At 39.1% G+C, this 15,192-nt stretch overlaps 1 protein-coding gene across 3 annotated transcripts in view; it reads left to right on the top strand.

Moving 5' to 3' along the window:
• Positions 1–15,192, top strand: part of negr1 (neuronal growth regulator 1) — a 264,347-nt gene that overhangs the window by 172,860 nt on the left and 76,295 nt on the right. For all 3 annotated transcript variants that reach the window (XM_049479098.1, XM_015605766.3, XM_007249079.4), the window contains exon 6: positions 4,206–4,354. In XM_049479098.1, the coding sequence (XP_049335055.1) occupies positions 4,206–4,354 (149 nt within the window). The remainder of the gene's footprint in view (positions 1–4,205; positions 4,355–15,192) is intronic.

Here is a 15,192-nt window from a genome sequence, read left to right as displayed (position 1 = left end):
AACATTGTAAATGTAATATTGAAGACTACAGGGGTTGGACAATGAAACTGAAACACCTGGTTTTAGGCCACAGTAATTTATTGTCCCGATGGACAGTTATGGTGGAAACAGGAGAGCTGAGGTGCACATTGAATTCTGCCGTGATTTGGGCAGCCGTTGTTTTATGTTTTTTGAATACAATCCGGGTTAGCACCCGAACGTCCCTTTCAGACAGCTTCCTCTTACAGCGTCCACAGTTAATCCTGTTGTATGTGGTTGGTCCTTCTTGGTGGTATGCTGACATTACCCTGGATACCGTGGATACTCTTGATACATCACAATGACTTGCTGTCTTGGACACTGTGAAGCTCCAGCTCATCCTAAGTCACCCTAAAATCACAGTTGGATTTAGATCAGGGCATTGTGGAGGACATACACACGCCTTTTTTTTTTTGTTGTTACTACGTAATTCCAGAAAATACATTAAATAAAGAAATAAAAACAAAAAAAGAAAACAAAAAAATAGATGAACTCTTCAACTGCAGCATACAGTGGCATACTATATGAGTATATGTTCACATCATTACAGACTGGGTCATATCTGTGCTCCTTGTTTACCTGTTAGCAGGGTTGCAGGCATGGGATCAGTCAGGACTGAGGTCAGCTGAGATTCCCTCGTAACCCGGGATCTGCAATCGACCTACTGATTTTCATTTTGCCTGATCTATACAGCAATTTTATGGCTTTTTATAGGCGGTGAAGGCCACGTGCACAGCATTAGAATGCTGAGCGTTCACATCTGTGCACGTCAGGGCTAACCCCACCCCCCTCAGCCTGTGTGTTTCATATCAGGACATTCATTTAGCCTGCAAAGAAGCAGACGCTCCAGCAATGTTATTACCTTTGAGAAGCCTGGAGAAGAAAAATCAAATAAATATCATCTGAAATGAGTGTAATGAAAATCCAAATAAAAATGCTGGTGCACCCCTTCTGATTTTGAATGACTGTTCTTACCGTCACAGAGTAAAATTATATTGAAGTGCTGTTCATATTACATATTAATTGTAATATGAACATGTGCTAGTCTTCACCCTTTTTGTGTTGTGGCATCCCTAGTAATAGGGGATATACAGTTGAATAGTTACTCTGATTTTGCTATTTATAGGTATATGTTTGAGTACAATTAACCTTGTTCTTTTATTCTATAAACTACAGACAACATTTCTCCCAAATTTGAAATAAAAATATTGTTATTTAGAGCATTTAATTTAGAGCATTTATTTGCAGAAAATGAGAAATGACTCAAAACTCTTTTAGACCTCAAATAAAGTTTTAAGAGCTCAGAAATCAATATTTGGTGTAATAACCAGATTTTTAATCAGTCTTCATGCATCTTGACATGCTTTCCTCCACCAGGCTTACACACTGCTTTTGGATAACTTTATGCCTTTACTCCTGGTGCAAACAAAATCAAGCAGTTCAGCTTGGTTTAATGGCTTGTGATCATCCATCTTCGTCTTGATTATGTTCTAGATGTTTTCAATTTGGTATAAAATCAGAGGAACTCATAATTTTTACATTCGTATATATTCTTATCGTATTGAATTATATATATATATATTATTTAAAAGAATATTGTTATATAAATATTTTAATATTTCAAATCATATCCTCTGTGTCACATCTCATATCGTATCGACTGGTTCTTTCCAACACGCAGCTCAAGTACCAAGAGCCAAAATGCCGTGATTCTTGATTGGCTGTGACACTTTAGGAAACTCGATTGATTTCCACTGGTGGGAACTGGCTGGACTTGCTGAAAGGATTACTAGTTGTCTAGTTCAGAGCAGTGTACGCTTTCAATCAGGACATTTTCACAGCCGTGTCCAATAGCTGAGTGATTGGCATTCTTATCCGTGTTGTTTTTTTTTACTCTTGCTTCTGAGTAGGTGTGCCTTATGCCCACCCCCAAAAAGGACTGGCAGCTGCAGATGACTAATTTGATCCTCTAACTAAATGGAGTATATTTAAAAGAAAATGGGAATATGCAAATGCTTCTTGCTGATATTGGTACATTCTAATATTCAATAAAAACATCTGACATGTACGTTGTCTACAGACGACCTCGTTGTTCTTCATTATTGAGTCTGCATGCCGAGCATCCCGGCTGCATATTAGTATCATCGTAAGCATTAGCATGCGGGCTATAGAGAAGATGGCTCTAATGATGTTTAGCATCTGTTTTTGGTGTATTTGAACAGATCGGGGTGTACTTTTTTTTTTTTTTTTTTGAGGATAACCATAAAATAAGATTTGATACAGCAAAAAAAAAAAAAAAACAGTGCAGAATGTCAGAATGTGACACCACTTACTACAGAATAGAGGGACTGAGGAGAGAAGAAGATCAAGGGATGTAATTATAACAGAATTGTTAAATTGAAACCCACCATCTGATGAAAGACAGCTTGGTAAAACTGAAACTATGGCTCAGTCCCATTTCTTTTGTATCCCTCCCCCTTCGTTTCTAGTGTAACAGAGTTAGGGGTGAAATCCTCCCCCTAAGAATTGGGACAACCTTTTAATATAAGGTTTTGCCATGGTTTTCCATTTGTCAATGAACAGTAAGTAAATAACGCTGCTTTATTATTACAATGGAGCGCTAAAGTTCAGCAACCTATCTGCTGGTTAACTAGTTAACTTTAGGGCATCGAATGTCTTCAGAAAAAAAGGCAGGTGGTGCAGCAGTTAATCATTATTGCCTATTTCTTAATTCCTCTGTGATGGGGAGATAAAAATCAGCTTTTGTTTTATTTTATGTTTAAGAGCCATCTTAAATGCTGCATGCAGCTTCAGCTGACTGCTGCACCATTTGAGGTGGAAGGTTAGCTAGCTAGCTACTGGGATTAACTAGGGTCTTTTTATGCTTATGATGAAGAAAATGACCATAAAATATAAAAACTACTCATAAAACTAGAGTAATATAGTAGTTACCGTAATTTTTATTAAGGTAAGCACTTACATTTGTGGTCACTTGTGCCGCCATCTTGCCAGTGATATTTATAGGCCTCAGTTTTGAGTGTGCCTCTGAAAAATTCTTTGAACTCCTAACAAGAATCGGGACACCCTACCCCTAGTCGTGCACACGCAAAATAACAGAGCGCTAGGGCTTAATGGTATGGCCAAGCGGTGAAATAGGATTGCGCCTGAGAGTGCTTTCACATTGGTTTTGTTTGGTCCAGACCTTTAGACTTTCTTTTTAGTTTGGTAATAAAACGTACAGTGAATGGTTGCTTGCTCTTATGACCTACAGCACTGTGGCCACACAGAATGTTAGGTAGATATTACCTTATATTTTAATGTGTCTAAACTGTTTAATTAAGGTAATATTCACTCATAACATGGGGTGAATTCTACTTAAGCATAGTGCATAGTATTGCTTCAATTGCCACAAAGCAGTAAAGGTGAATCAACAATTCCAGAAGAGCTGAATTATGTTCCTCAACACCTAGTGAATAAACTTTGAAATACAGCTCTGGAGAGAAAAGTTGGAAACCTCTGGAATATAATCAAGAGGAAGGTGTATGATCACAAGCCATCAAACCAAACTGAACTGTTCGAATTTTTGCACCTGGTGTGGCATAAAGTTATCCAAAAGCAGTGTGCAAGACTGGTGGAGGAGAACATGCTAATACAAAAACAGGGTTATTCCACCAATTGTTGCTTTCTGAACTCTTAAAACTTTCTGAATATGAACTTGTTTTATTTGCATTATTTGAGGTCTGAAAGCTCATTTTCTGCAAATAAATGCTCTAAATAACAATATTTTTATTTGGAATTTGGGAGAAATGGTGTCTGTAGTTTATAGAATAAAACGACAATGTTCATTACACTCAAACATATATCTATAAATAGCAAAATCTGAGAAACTGATTCTGAAACTGAATTGGTCTCTCTTTTTCTTTTTCCAGAGCTGTACAACACCACTGTTTTTGAGTTGTAGTCTAATTTATAGAGTAAAGTCTAAAATCATCTAACACTTATCTGTCACATATTTTCTCAAAAATGTCCACCTCAGAAGTTGTGTATAATGCGCTGTGTATAATTTTAACTGGTTGTGCATTATACCACCAACAAATCAGACTATCCTAGTAATATGTATTACTATTAATATACTGTATTACAATACTATTGTACTAATGTGGAGTCTCTGTTTGGTGTATTTCCAGGCTTAGCAGGAAACCTGGCATCGAAATCAAGAACCTCAGCTCCAGATCAGTCCTCACAGTCTCCAACATTACGGAGGATCATTACGGCAACTACACCTGTGTGGCCACCAACAGGTTGGGAACAGCCAATGCCAGCGTGTCTCTGACTCGTAAGTAACAGGCATTACTTCCTGCCGGTCGGCTCTTGCTAAGCTCAGACTTGCTTCTGTGTTTTTTTTGCAGACGGTTTGGCTGCTGTTCCACCTCCACCACTGCCTGTGTGGTTTAAACCGCCATTTTTTTTTCAGCTAGGGAAGGGAAATAATGTGGTGTTTGTTTTTGTGTCGTTTGTATATGGTAAAATGTGCCTCTCGTGTCTGATTTTCGAGGCGTTTCAGATGAATGGCTTTTCTTGAAACGCAGCGCAGCGCTTTCTTTGTGCGCCCATTTTTTTTTGACATCCTTAGTCATCGCTTTGATTTCCAAGGTTTCAGAGTCAATAATGAAGGCAGGGCTGCTAACAAGGTAAACAAATCAGCCCAGACCAATGGAAGAAAAATAATCAAAAAAAAGAAACAGAAAAAAAAGACAGAGAGAGAGAGAGAGAAAGTGGCCTTAAAGCTGGCAGATGGGAAGGGCCACTTGAGTCCCCCTAGTTTTAAATGAAGCACATCAAAGAAATGAGGGAGCCGGAGAAATCGTTCACGTTCTGCTGAAGACTCAGAGACTGTGATGCAGGAAAAAGCGAGAACCGGCCAACAGGTTTCTTCTCCTTCTTCACACCTCTCTCTCTCTCTCTCTCTCTCTCTCTCCTCTCCTCTCTTTTCTATCTGCACTGTCTGCTTTCTTCCTCTTATCGCTCTCTCTCACACACTTTTTTACACTCATTCTCTCTTTCTCTCTCTCTCCTCTTTCTCGAGCTCCTCTGCTGCTCTTTATCATGAACGTTAATGAAAAGGGAACCCATTGTACTGTCCTCCTAATGAGAAATGGCAAGCAATTCCTGCACAACACACACATCCACGTTTCCGCAAATTACGAATCCAAGAGGCAGCCATCATTACCACTGCCTAAATTGCCATTACAATATCAGTCAATAGGTATTGATGAAGCAAAGGTGGACCCAGGGACGCATTAATATTTAATGGAGAGCCTTGACCTAGACACAAGGTTTGGAGTGTGAATCAAAGTGCTGTGTGGTAGTTCTGCCAGTGCTGCTAGTGCTGAACGCATGTTCTCCTCAGTGGGAGGAGTTACGTCTGTGAGGGCTCCAGTATTTCTACCTTGATTAATGCTGGTTCATAGCTGTTAGGTTATATACTATATGCATGCATGGTATCAGGGTTATCAGGGTTAATAATAAAGGATATATTTGTTCAGTGATTATTATACACACAGAACAGCTTAGAACTGGTACCATACATGTGTTATACCGCATTATTATTATTACTACAGTAAATATATCATGATTATTTATATTTACACCTAGAACAGCTTAAAACTGATACAGTTTAAACCCCTTAAGTGGTGTCAAGTTTAAGATGTTCTAAGCATAAAGTAATAATCATCACAAAACTACCTGCTGGTTTATTTGTAGCAGGCAGGCAAATGAATCCTTAATAAGCTTTTTTTGACCATATTATTATTATATTATTGCTATTTTTATTTTCAGGTCATTCTGTCTTTGGTTGAAGAACTAGTTTGGTGAAATTTTAATTTTAATTTTAACTAATAAGATTTACTGTGTAGCCCAGATGCAGTCAGTCAGATGTGGGTAGGGTGAGATGTATGTGGGTGATGTGGGGTGAGATGGATGTGGGTTGGTTTGGGTGAGATGATGTGGTTTGGGTGAGATGGTGTGGGTGGGGTAGGGTGAGATGTATGTGGGTGGGGTGAGATGGATGTGGGTGATGTGGAGTGAGATGGATGTGGGTGATGTGGAGTGAGATGGATGTGGGTGATGTGGAGTGAGATGATGTGGGTGGGGTGAGATGGTGTGGGTGATATGGAGTGAGATGATGTGAGTGGGGTGAGATGATGTGGGTGGGGTAAGATGATGTGGGTGGGGTGAGATGGATGTGGGGTGGAGTGGAGTGAGATGATGTGGGTGGAGTGAGATGATGTGGGTTGGGTGAAATGTATGTGGGTGGAGTGAGATGATGTGGGGTGGAGTGAAGTGAGATGGATGTGGGTGATGTGGGGTGAGATGATGTGGGTGGGGTGAGATGATGGGGGTGATATGGAGTGAGATGATGTGGGTGGGGTGAGATGGATGTGGATGTTATAAGATTATGCTAAAATGATTAGTTATTTAAAATCAATTAATTTACTTTAATATTTTAATTTGATCACTCAGTGTCTTGAAATGGGATATCCTAACGTTCTCCATAACTGGAGTCGATCTTTCAGTTTTAGCTTAAATAATGCCATTAGTTTTATATGTGTTTGTTTTTCAGTAAATTATCATTTGTAATCGTGAAGATGCAGAGTGTCCAAAGTGTTAATTATGGAACGAGTTACTATACATTTTCAGTCATTATTACCAGTGTTTCTGGGTAATTTTCTCATCTTTAATGTAAGCTAATGTGTCTGTGAGTATAGTTATAACCTGTAAAGGACCTCTCTGAGGAGCGGCGCTTCTGGCGAGTTCTTGTGCAGCGTGGCGTGTTATGAACATGTATCCCACTCATTTCTAAACCTCGAGTTATTAGTCCTGCAAGCAGGTTATAGTAACAGTTCCATAATCAGTTTGCATTGTGTGTAGGATTACAGTCAAGTGAGTGTAAAATTGAAGCCAAAATCCAAGCCCCTAAGCTTCCTGAAATAAACGCTACTAAAACTCTGGATTGCGGATTGTTTCTGCGTGGAGCTCCTAATTCAGGTAGCTGCTCTGAGAAATCTTTTAGCGATTTATACTGAGATTTGTGTTCCCTTGCAAATCGGTCATAAACACTGCAGATGTGTGGTGAAATTGCTTTTCTCTACCTTCCCATAATAAACAAATCCAGGCTGAATAGCACTAAAGATTCCAGCAGCTTTTACCTACTATAAAACACATCATAAAAACAGCCCTGTTATATTAATCTTTTCAGATAGTCTTGTTGGTAAATATTCCGCTATGTTCTTAGTTTTTTAATCATGGAGACACTTAAAGAAGAGGCACTTTCACTTTAAGAGGGCCAGATCAAGTCGACATTTATTGTCCTGCATCAAATGCAGCATTATGTCTAAACTAGAACTAGAAAATTAGAAAAATGAAAAAATTAACAAAGCAGTGTTGTCTGATTACTGTGAAATATATAATGATAATGCTGGAGGGTGTACCATATTTTTCAGACAATTTTGGAGTGTTTCTGGTCTATTTTCATTTATAATGCATATTAAGCGACACTAGTAAGGATACCTACTTCGAAATGAGCTACTAACTCAAATTCGTATCTTCTTTCAAAAAAGTCCAAAAAGTGTTGAATGTTAATCTACACAGATTTCTCTCCTAAAAGCTGTTTATTTGAGTAAGTGAAGCACTTCTGTTTATTTATAGTAAGCTTAAATTTCCAGTTTTTTGTCTGAGGCTGAGTTTTCACTAAGGCTGGGTGCAGCAGCATTAGCATTAGAGGCTAACTGCAGCGAAAGTGGGATGTAAATGCTGCCCGATAGCACTGGAATGAGGAACACCGAGTGTTCTGGTATCCAGGGCGCTATCAGCTAGTGTTTCGTTGCACGTTGCTTGTTTAAACACACCAAACACACAGACTACAGTCCAATATACTCAGGTAGCGGCTAATACTGTTCTGTACGCTGTTTTTCAGTGGAGTGGCGTTACTGCTCCTTACAACCTGACTGGTAAAACACATACATAAGGTGCACTGGATCAAAAGGCGCACTGACGATTTTTAAGAAAATTAAAGGATTTTAAATGAGCCTTATAGTCTGAAAAATACGGTATTAGATGTTTTAAATATACAGTTACAATGCAAGCAGGGAGGGATATAGGATCAGAGGTTTAGAGGTGCTGAGCAGCCAATAAACTCAGCCACAGCACCCTCTCTTTAAAACCAACCATGAACTGTAAATAAATTCGAAGAGAATTCAGAAGAGGGAAGAATGGGTAATATCAGAAAAAATGGAATTATTTAGATTCAAATCAGACACAGAAACTATTACTTTTAAGGAGACCGGTGTGTTACTTTTATTTTAAACATCTTTTTTATTGAATAAGAAGATACATTTTTACATATTTTTATCCCACATTAGCTGTAGGAGCTTTATCTGGTACACATACAGACAGTACTAGTCTAGCACTCTGGTTTTAATATAAACAATTCATGACTAATAACGTTTTGCTTTTAACTGTTTTGGGTGGGTAGAAGGACTTATTTTAGGGGTTCTTCAACCTCCTATAAAAGAACTAGTGATGCCCCTGCATGCAAGTATATGTTTGGAGGTACATTATATTAGTCTTGTGTTGCATATAGTTTAGATTGAAAATGTTCGAGTTAATTTTTAAAAAGTTAAAGTTTGAGATTGTACATCTGATATGCATACAGACAGTACTAGTCTAGCACTCTTGCTTTAATATAAACAAAACAGACTTTACCAATGGAAGCCTCTCTGACTCCAGTTTAAACAGTGAACAGTGGTCTCATACCAGTGCGGTATGATGGTGACCACGCGTGTGTGCAAAAAGATCATACTATTTTTTTTTAGCTTATCAGAGAGAAAAACTTTTAGTTAAAAAACAACAAAACAGTGCTTTTAGCTTTTACTCTTATGGGTGCTTAGAGGGACTTATTTTAGGGATTCTTAAGCGACGCCCCTGCATGCAAATATATGTTTGGAAGTATATTTGTCTTGTGTTGCATGTGGAACCTTTTTAGAGTGAATATGTTTGAGCTAATTGAGTCATCTCTGCAATTTAGACTGAGATTTTACAAATATTACAGACTTACTGTGGTAAAATGACATTATCCCACCGCCTCCCCGTGTAATCCCATCCGAATAGAAGACCATGCTTAACGGCGCTTGAATGAAAGTATTGCTAAGCAGTATTCTGGTGCACTGAGTTTCTTTCTACCTATCCTATCTTTTAAAAATATTGGTATAGATGTTAGAATATAGTACTTTCAGAAAATAGATGGCTACTGAGCTGTCATAGAAAGCGCCAACAATGGAATAGGTGAACTCCTTTGTTACAAAGCAAAAAACGGACCAAACCCTTCCTACCTGATAGCAGTGGCCATTCATACCTAGAGCCCTTCACATTTCAGGCATCGGCCTCAGCTTGACCCTCCCTCTCCAGCCTTCAGTGAACTTCCCTGGGGCGGGATGTAGTTCCCCTGGGTGTCCCTCGATATCTTTAAACAGAAAAAATAGAAACCTGCCTCCTTCAAGAGAGAAAAGTATCAGATTCTGTGTATTGTTTCTATCTAGGTAACAGATTCTGTGTGTTGTTTATAGAGCTGGGCAATATATCGATATTTTATTGTATTGTGATACATTTTCTAATTGTATCGAAGATATGAATTAACTGAATGTTTATATATGAATATATGAAGTTATACTTGTACTGTATATCACATTTCTAGACACCCCAGGGTGCTTTACAATCATGTTTTACACACAACTATTTACACTCAGCACTCATCCACACATACACCAGTGAGAAGCAAAGCATGCTTTCAATAGGACATGAGAAAGGAAAAAGGAAACCCACACAGATACAAGGAAAACATATAACTCCACTCAGATAGGGACTTGAACCCAAGACCCCAAAGCTGGGATGTGAACGTGCTAAACATTAAGCCACTATGATTTTTACATTATTTATAGAGAGTGTAAAAAAACTGTTTAATGAGATGATGTGCAGCAGAAATTGAATGAAAATCACTGCACTATGCATATGTTGCTGCTATGAGTATTTGGATAGCAGAAAAAGGAATCTACTACTGATGCATTGCATGTCAAAACACAATAAACACTGTTTGTATTTAAAAAATAAACGAAAATATCTTCAAATACAGTGATATAATATTGCTTTACCATATTGCCCAGCTCTATCAGCATACACTAAGGGTGGTGTCTTTACTGTTTATATCAATATCAGAATTATATCACGTCAACCAAAATGAGGAAATATACATATTGCCTTTTTTTTTTTGTTTTTATGTATTTATTTCAAATTCTGTGTATTGTTTATATTTAGATTTTAAATGTTTAGTATTGTTTTTATCTTATTATTATTAAGTTTTGTTTTGCATTGTTTAGTGTATGAATCAGATTTTTGCATAGTTTTAATGTCGGTATCAGATTTTTGTGTATTGTTTATATCTAGGTATCAGATTCTACATGTTGTTTATGGGTATCAGGTGTAGGTATCCGATTCTGTCTGTATTGTAACTAAGTATTAGATTTTGTGGTTCCACTTTAAAATAAGATTACCTTTATGAAGGGTTTATAAATGGTTTACAATTAGTTTATTAATGGTTACTAATTAGGTTGTAAATGGCTTAAAAATCATTAATAATCAGTTATAACTCATACGTAAGAAGGGCAACAGCATAGATGGCTGTGGGTTCACTATTTGGCAAACAACAGGTCATTGTTGCCCTTTCTATGTATGTCTTATAACTGATTATTAATGATTTTTAAGGCATTTACAACCTAATTAGTAGCCATTAATAAACTAATTGTAAACCATTTATAAACCCTTTATAAAGGTAGTCTTATTTTAAAGTGGTACCGGTTTTGTGTATCATTTCTCTTTATGTATCAGATTTGCTTTGCTTCATTTGAAAGACAATTAGAATTTCAGATACACTCATTTCATTAACGTCAAGCATCTGACTTTGACCTGATACAGAGTAGCGTATCTGTGAGTGAACTGGTGACATCCTGACCTGTGTTCTCCTGCTGTATTTTAGATCTCTTTTGTGAATGATATTTCTATTATTGCTAATATTACTACTGTATTCTACTGTATATTTGGTAGTTCTATCAGACGGCCCCATTCCATGAAGCTTTAACCTTCCCGCAATAATGAGCCAGGTTCAGTTAATGAGGAGCTCTGTTTAGTTCAGGTCAGTCCCCACCCACTTTTTCTCCTGCCACGTCCAGCCTCCTCCCACCTCCCAGTAGGCTGAACCCGAAATAGAGAACGGCGGGCAGCTCCGCTGGTGAAGCCTCCTCTGTCCCCTCAGCAGACTCCAGCTAATGGAGGCGCTCGTTGGGTTCACCACGCTAATCAATCACACCCTCAGTGTCATCTTTGCATGTCCCCGTGTCTGTTGTCGTCCTGGTTACCTCGCCGCTGCCCGCGGCCTCGGCCGTGTGGGGATATTGTTGTCGTGGTTACCATAGTGTGACCGCGCCTGAGTCACAGGCCAGGGACGTGAAAGAAGGGATGAATTGGAAAGTGAAATGGAGTAGGCATGATGTGAATGCATTCGTATGAATGGGGCGTTCTTGTTCTTCTTCTTCATTTTCTTTTTCCTCCAGGCTGGAGAACGGCCACTCGCTTGTTCTCTGAACAAGTCCTTGGCATGTTGCATCCATCTTTGCATGTGTGCTGCACTCGCCTGCTTCTATTCCTGTTCCCCACATCAATCACCCCATCAGATTGGGCCTGACAGAACTACAGCTGCACTCAGCTGCCTTTTCCCTCTAAGCATCCCGGGATTCTCCACAGAGAACTGCCAAACGCTGATCACACACTGCTTCTATCAGTCGCTTTCAGAGCTTTTCACGTTTGGAGATGGTTGCATTTTTTTTTAAAAAGCTGTACACGTTCTCGAGCGTGTGCTGCGCCTTGTGCTTTGCGACATCGACGGCATTACGTTCCTTTTTTTCTATTATTATACCTTTTATTATTGTTTGCCGTTTTCAAACACTTGCTTCAATATCTCCACGCTGTTTTTTCTGGGAAGGAGTTTTGTTGTGCTTTGTATCTTCATTTGTTGTGGGTTTGGAGCCTTAATAAAAATCCACAGCCGCACACAAAAAGATGAGTGAACAGCAGGAGGGGTGGCATTCATCTTTCTCATTGATTCGTGTCTCATATTCCAGCACATCGGTTTGATGCGATGGCACTTTAAAGGATACGCTTCCGCTGCTTTTCAGCTGACGGAAACTACGGCGGAGACGCTAGTGCTCGCAGGGGACCGGCTCGCCAGAAAATGCAATACGTGAAGCAAAGATGGTTTGTAGCCTGCTTCGGATATAAAACACCTGCCATCACATCATTAACGAGGCAAGCAACCCTAACAGCTGGGAGGAATTGTCTAGCCCTATAGCGAGCGCTAGCCATGGCTGCAAGCAGGATAAACCAGGGGGGTTGACAGTATAGTCAGGATGCGCCCCTCATCCGCGTTCACTGCCTTATGTTGTGTTTTTCAAAGACTGAGAGAGATTTAACACACATGAACCTCAGTTCAGACTCTAGTTCAGACTTTCAGGTGGAAAAATGCCCTAAGATTTACATTTTTTTTTTTCTTAAATTTTTTCACCTTTTTCTCCCTAATTTACTGAAAAAATTACTGAACCCATTTATTAGAAGACTAGCGCATGCCTCCTTCGATACATGAAAAGTCAGCCACCGCCTCTACTGCTGATGCAGCATTACTTAGTAACCAGCACGCTTGGAGGAAAGCGCGGCGACTCTGTTCCGATACATCAGCTCACAGATGCTTTGTGCTGCAGACATCACCCTTTGGAGAGAGCAGGGCCAATTGTGCTCTCTCAGGGCTCCGGTAACCGATGGCAAGCTACATGAACAGGATTCCAACCGACAATCTCATGATCATAGTGGCAGCATTTAGCCCACTGGACCACTCTGAGCCTAACGCCCTAAAATTTGAGAATGTCCAGGGTTTGTTTGTCGCAATAGCCATTCATCTCTTGTTATATATATATATATATATATATATATATATATATATATATATATATATATATATATATATATATATATATATATTTTTTTAAATATTACTTTAAATAAGGTTTAGAAGCATCTGCCTTAACGAGACAAGCAGCCCTTCCTTACAGCTCGGCTACCCCTATTACGAGTGATAATCCATGCAGGCACTGCCTTATGCTGTGTTTCTAATGGTACATTTGCACTACAGCAAAGCACCAGCAAAACCAACCGCCTCCTCTGCCATCCACTTGATGCTTTGGGGGCGTGTCACTTAAAAAAAGAACGCTTTGTTATCTCTGTGTAGGGTTTCTGCTGCCTTCAGCCAATGTTTTTTATCATTTTAAAATGATATGAACACCTCCAGCTTGTTTTTATTTAATAACATGTTGTTCGTAGTTTATCATAGTCTAAATTAGCTAAGCTTTAGCAGGCAGGTCAAGTTGTCAGTTTATATCCATCTTTGCAATACAAGCAGGCGGATATATACACACATTCATGAACAGACTTCTCTGTCTTTAAAGGAGAAGAGAAAAAAATAATTTAAACTGAAGGCGTAGTTAGTAATTCGACAACATATTTAAAATCTTTGATAAAAATCAGAAAAAAAACTTCGCAATTATTTTTTAATTTTTGGCTCCATAATGCAAAAATAAAACACGATTTTTCAGCTTGGTATGGCTGCTGCACTTGCGCAGATCTCCTTTTCGAGGAAGTTAAGCTGATTGGCTGTTTTTGTTTAAGGGCGGGACTTTATTCTTGAATCGACACCGAGCTGATTGATACAAGAACTCGGTTGGTCTCGTCGTTAATAACGTCACGTGTTCAACGTGTGGTTTGTGTGGTGACGAAGCTCTTTCTGCGTGGCTCTGATTGGCTATTGCCAAGTAAAATGCGCAACTCATTTGCATAAAGTTTTGGAAAAATCACTGACCCAAGTTTGGTTGCCTGTTTCGCCTTGTTTGCGCCACTATTTTTCTCCCAGAAATTCTACATTTCTCTGTAGTGTGAATGTACGGCAAGGCCGAGAGCGAATTAACCCCATTAACATGAGGCGTCACATGACCTTCACGTTTTCATAGCCAACGTGAAGCGGCAGGCGTAGCACGAATGAATCCACATGTCCACTGCTCATTGTCACATGCTAATGCGATATTCCTAAGAGAATCTGACAGCGGCCGGCACGCAGCACTCCTCTCCTATCTGCTGCAATTTATGCCGCCCATGAATAGTGTGGAAGTTGCACATTTTCTGCGGCCGGCGCTCGGCGAGGGAAAAACGTGATGTTATTACAGAATGAAATGCAATTCCTTGCTCCATAATGTGTTTTGTCTTGCAAGGGAGAACAGAGGTCGTCTAGCATCCACGCCGATCCACTGTTATGGAATGCAGCATTGCCTGCTCCATTGCCCCGCTTCTAGGCCTCCAGAAGATTGCGTGTCAAAAGATTGAACCTCAGTGCAGAGAGAGAGAGAGAGAGAGAACACTACAGTGTAAAAGGAATTAATTTTTAGCCAGTTTTAACAGATATCCGCCTGCATGTCATTCAGCTAAAAACATAAACAAGATACATGCATCTGCACTGGAAACAGCCTGGGATTTTTAGCCTTGTTAAAACACCATATGGCTCAAAAAGGATACGAGTAAACATAACCTAAATACAGAAACAGCAACAGAAATATCTTTCCTGAAAGCTTATTCAGTGGCAGACGGTGCTGTTTTTTTATATTTATTTATTTTTTTATTTTTTTATTTTTTTTTTAACACATCAAGCCACAATATGAAAATACATCAGCTACAAAAACAGGGGTTCTTAATCTGAGGGTCGCGACCCCTAAAGGGTTCCTGAAATAGACCCTAGTGGGTCGCCATAAGTGTGATGCTACACTGTGTATGTGACTGGAACTCCTTAAGCTCATCAGAGTGGAGTTTAAATGTTCTAACGATGATTAACAATAAACTATAACCAGCATCTTATAACCAACTAAACTTAACTTTTATATGACAGTAAGCCAATACATCGGAAAAAAAAACAAGAGACAACTTCAGTTTCTAAATCAGTTTTTCTGATTTTGCTATTTATAGGTTTATGTTTGA

Source organism: Astyanax mexicanus, chromosome 5, assembly GCF_023375975.1.
Source record: "Astyanax mexicanus isolate ESR-SI-001 chromosome 5, AstMex3_surface, whole genome shotgun sequence".
Lineage (NCBI taxonomy): Eukaryota > Metazoa > Chordata > Actinopteri > Characiformes > Acestrorhamphidae > Astyanax > Astyanax mexicanus.
The sequence above is the reverse complement of the archived record's forward strand: the minus strand, read 5'-3'. Positions and strand labels throughout refer to the sequence as shown.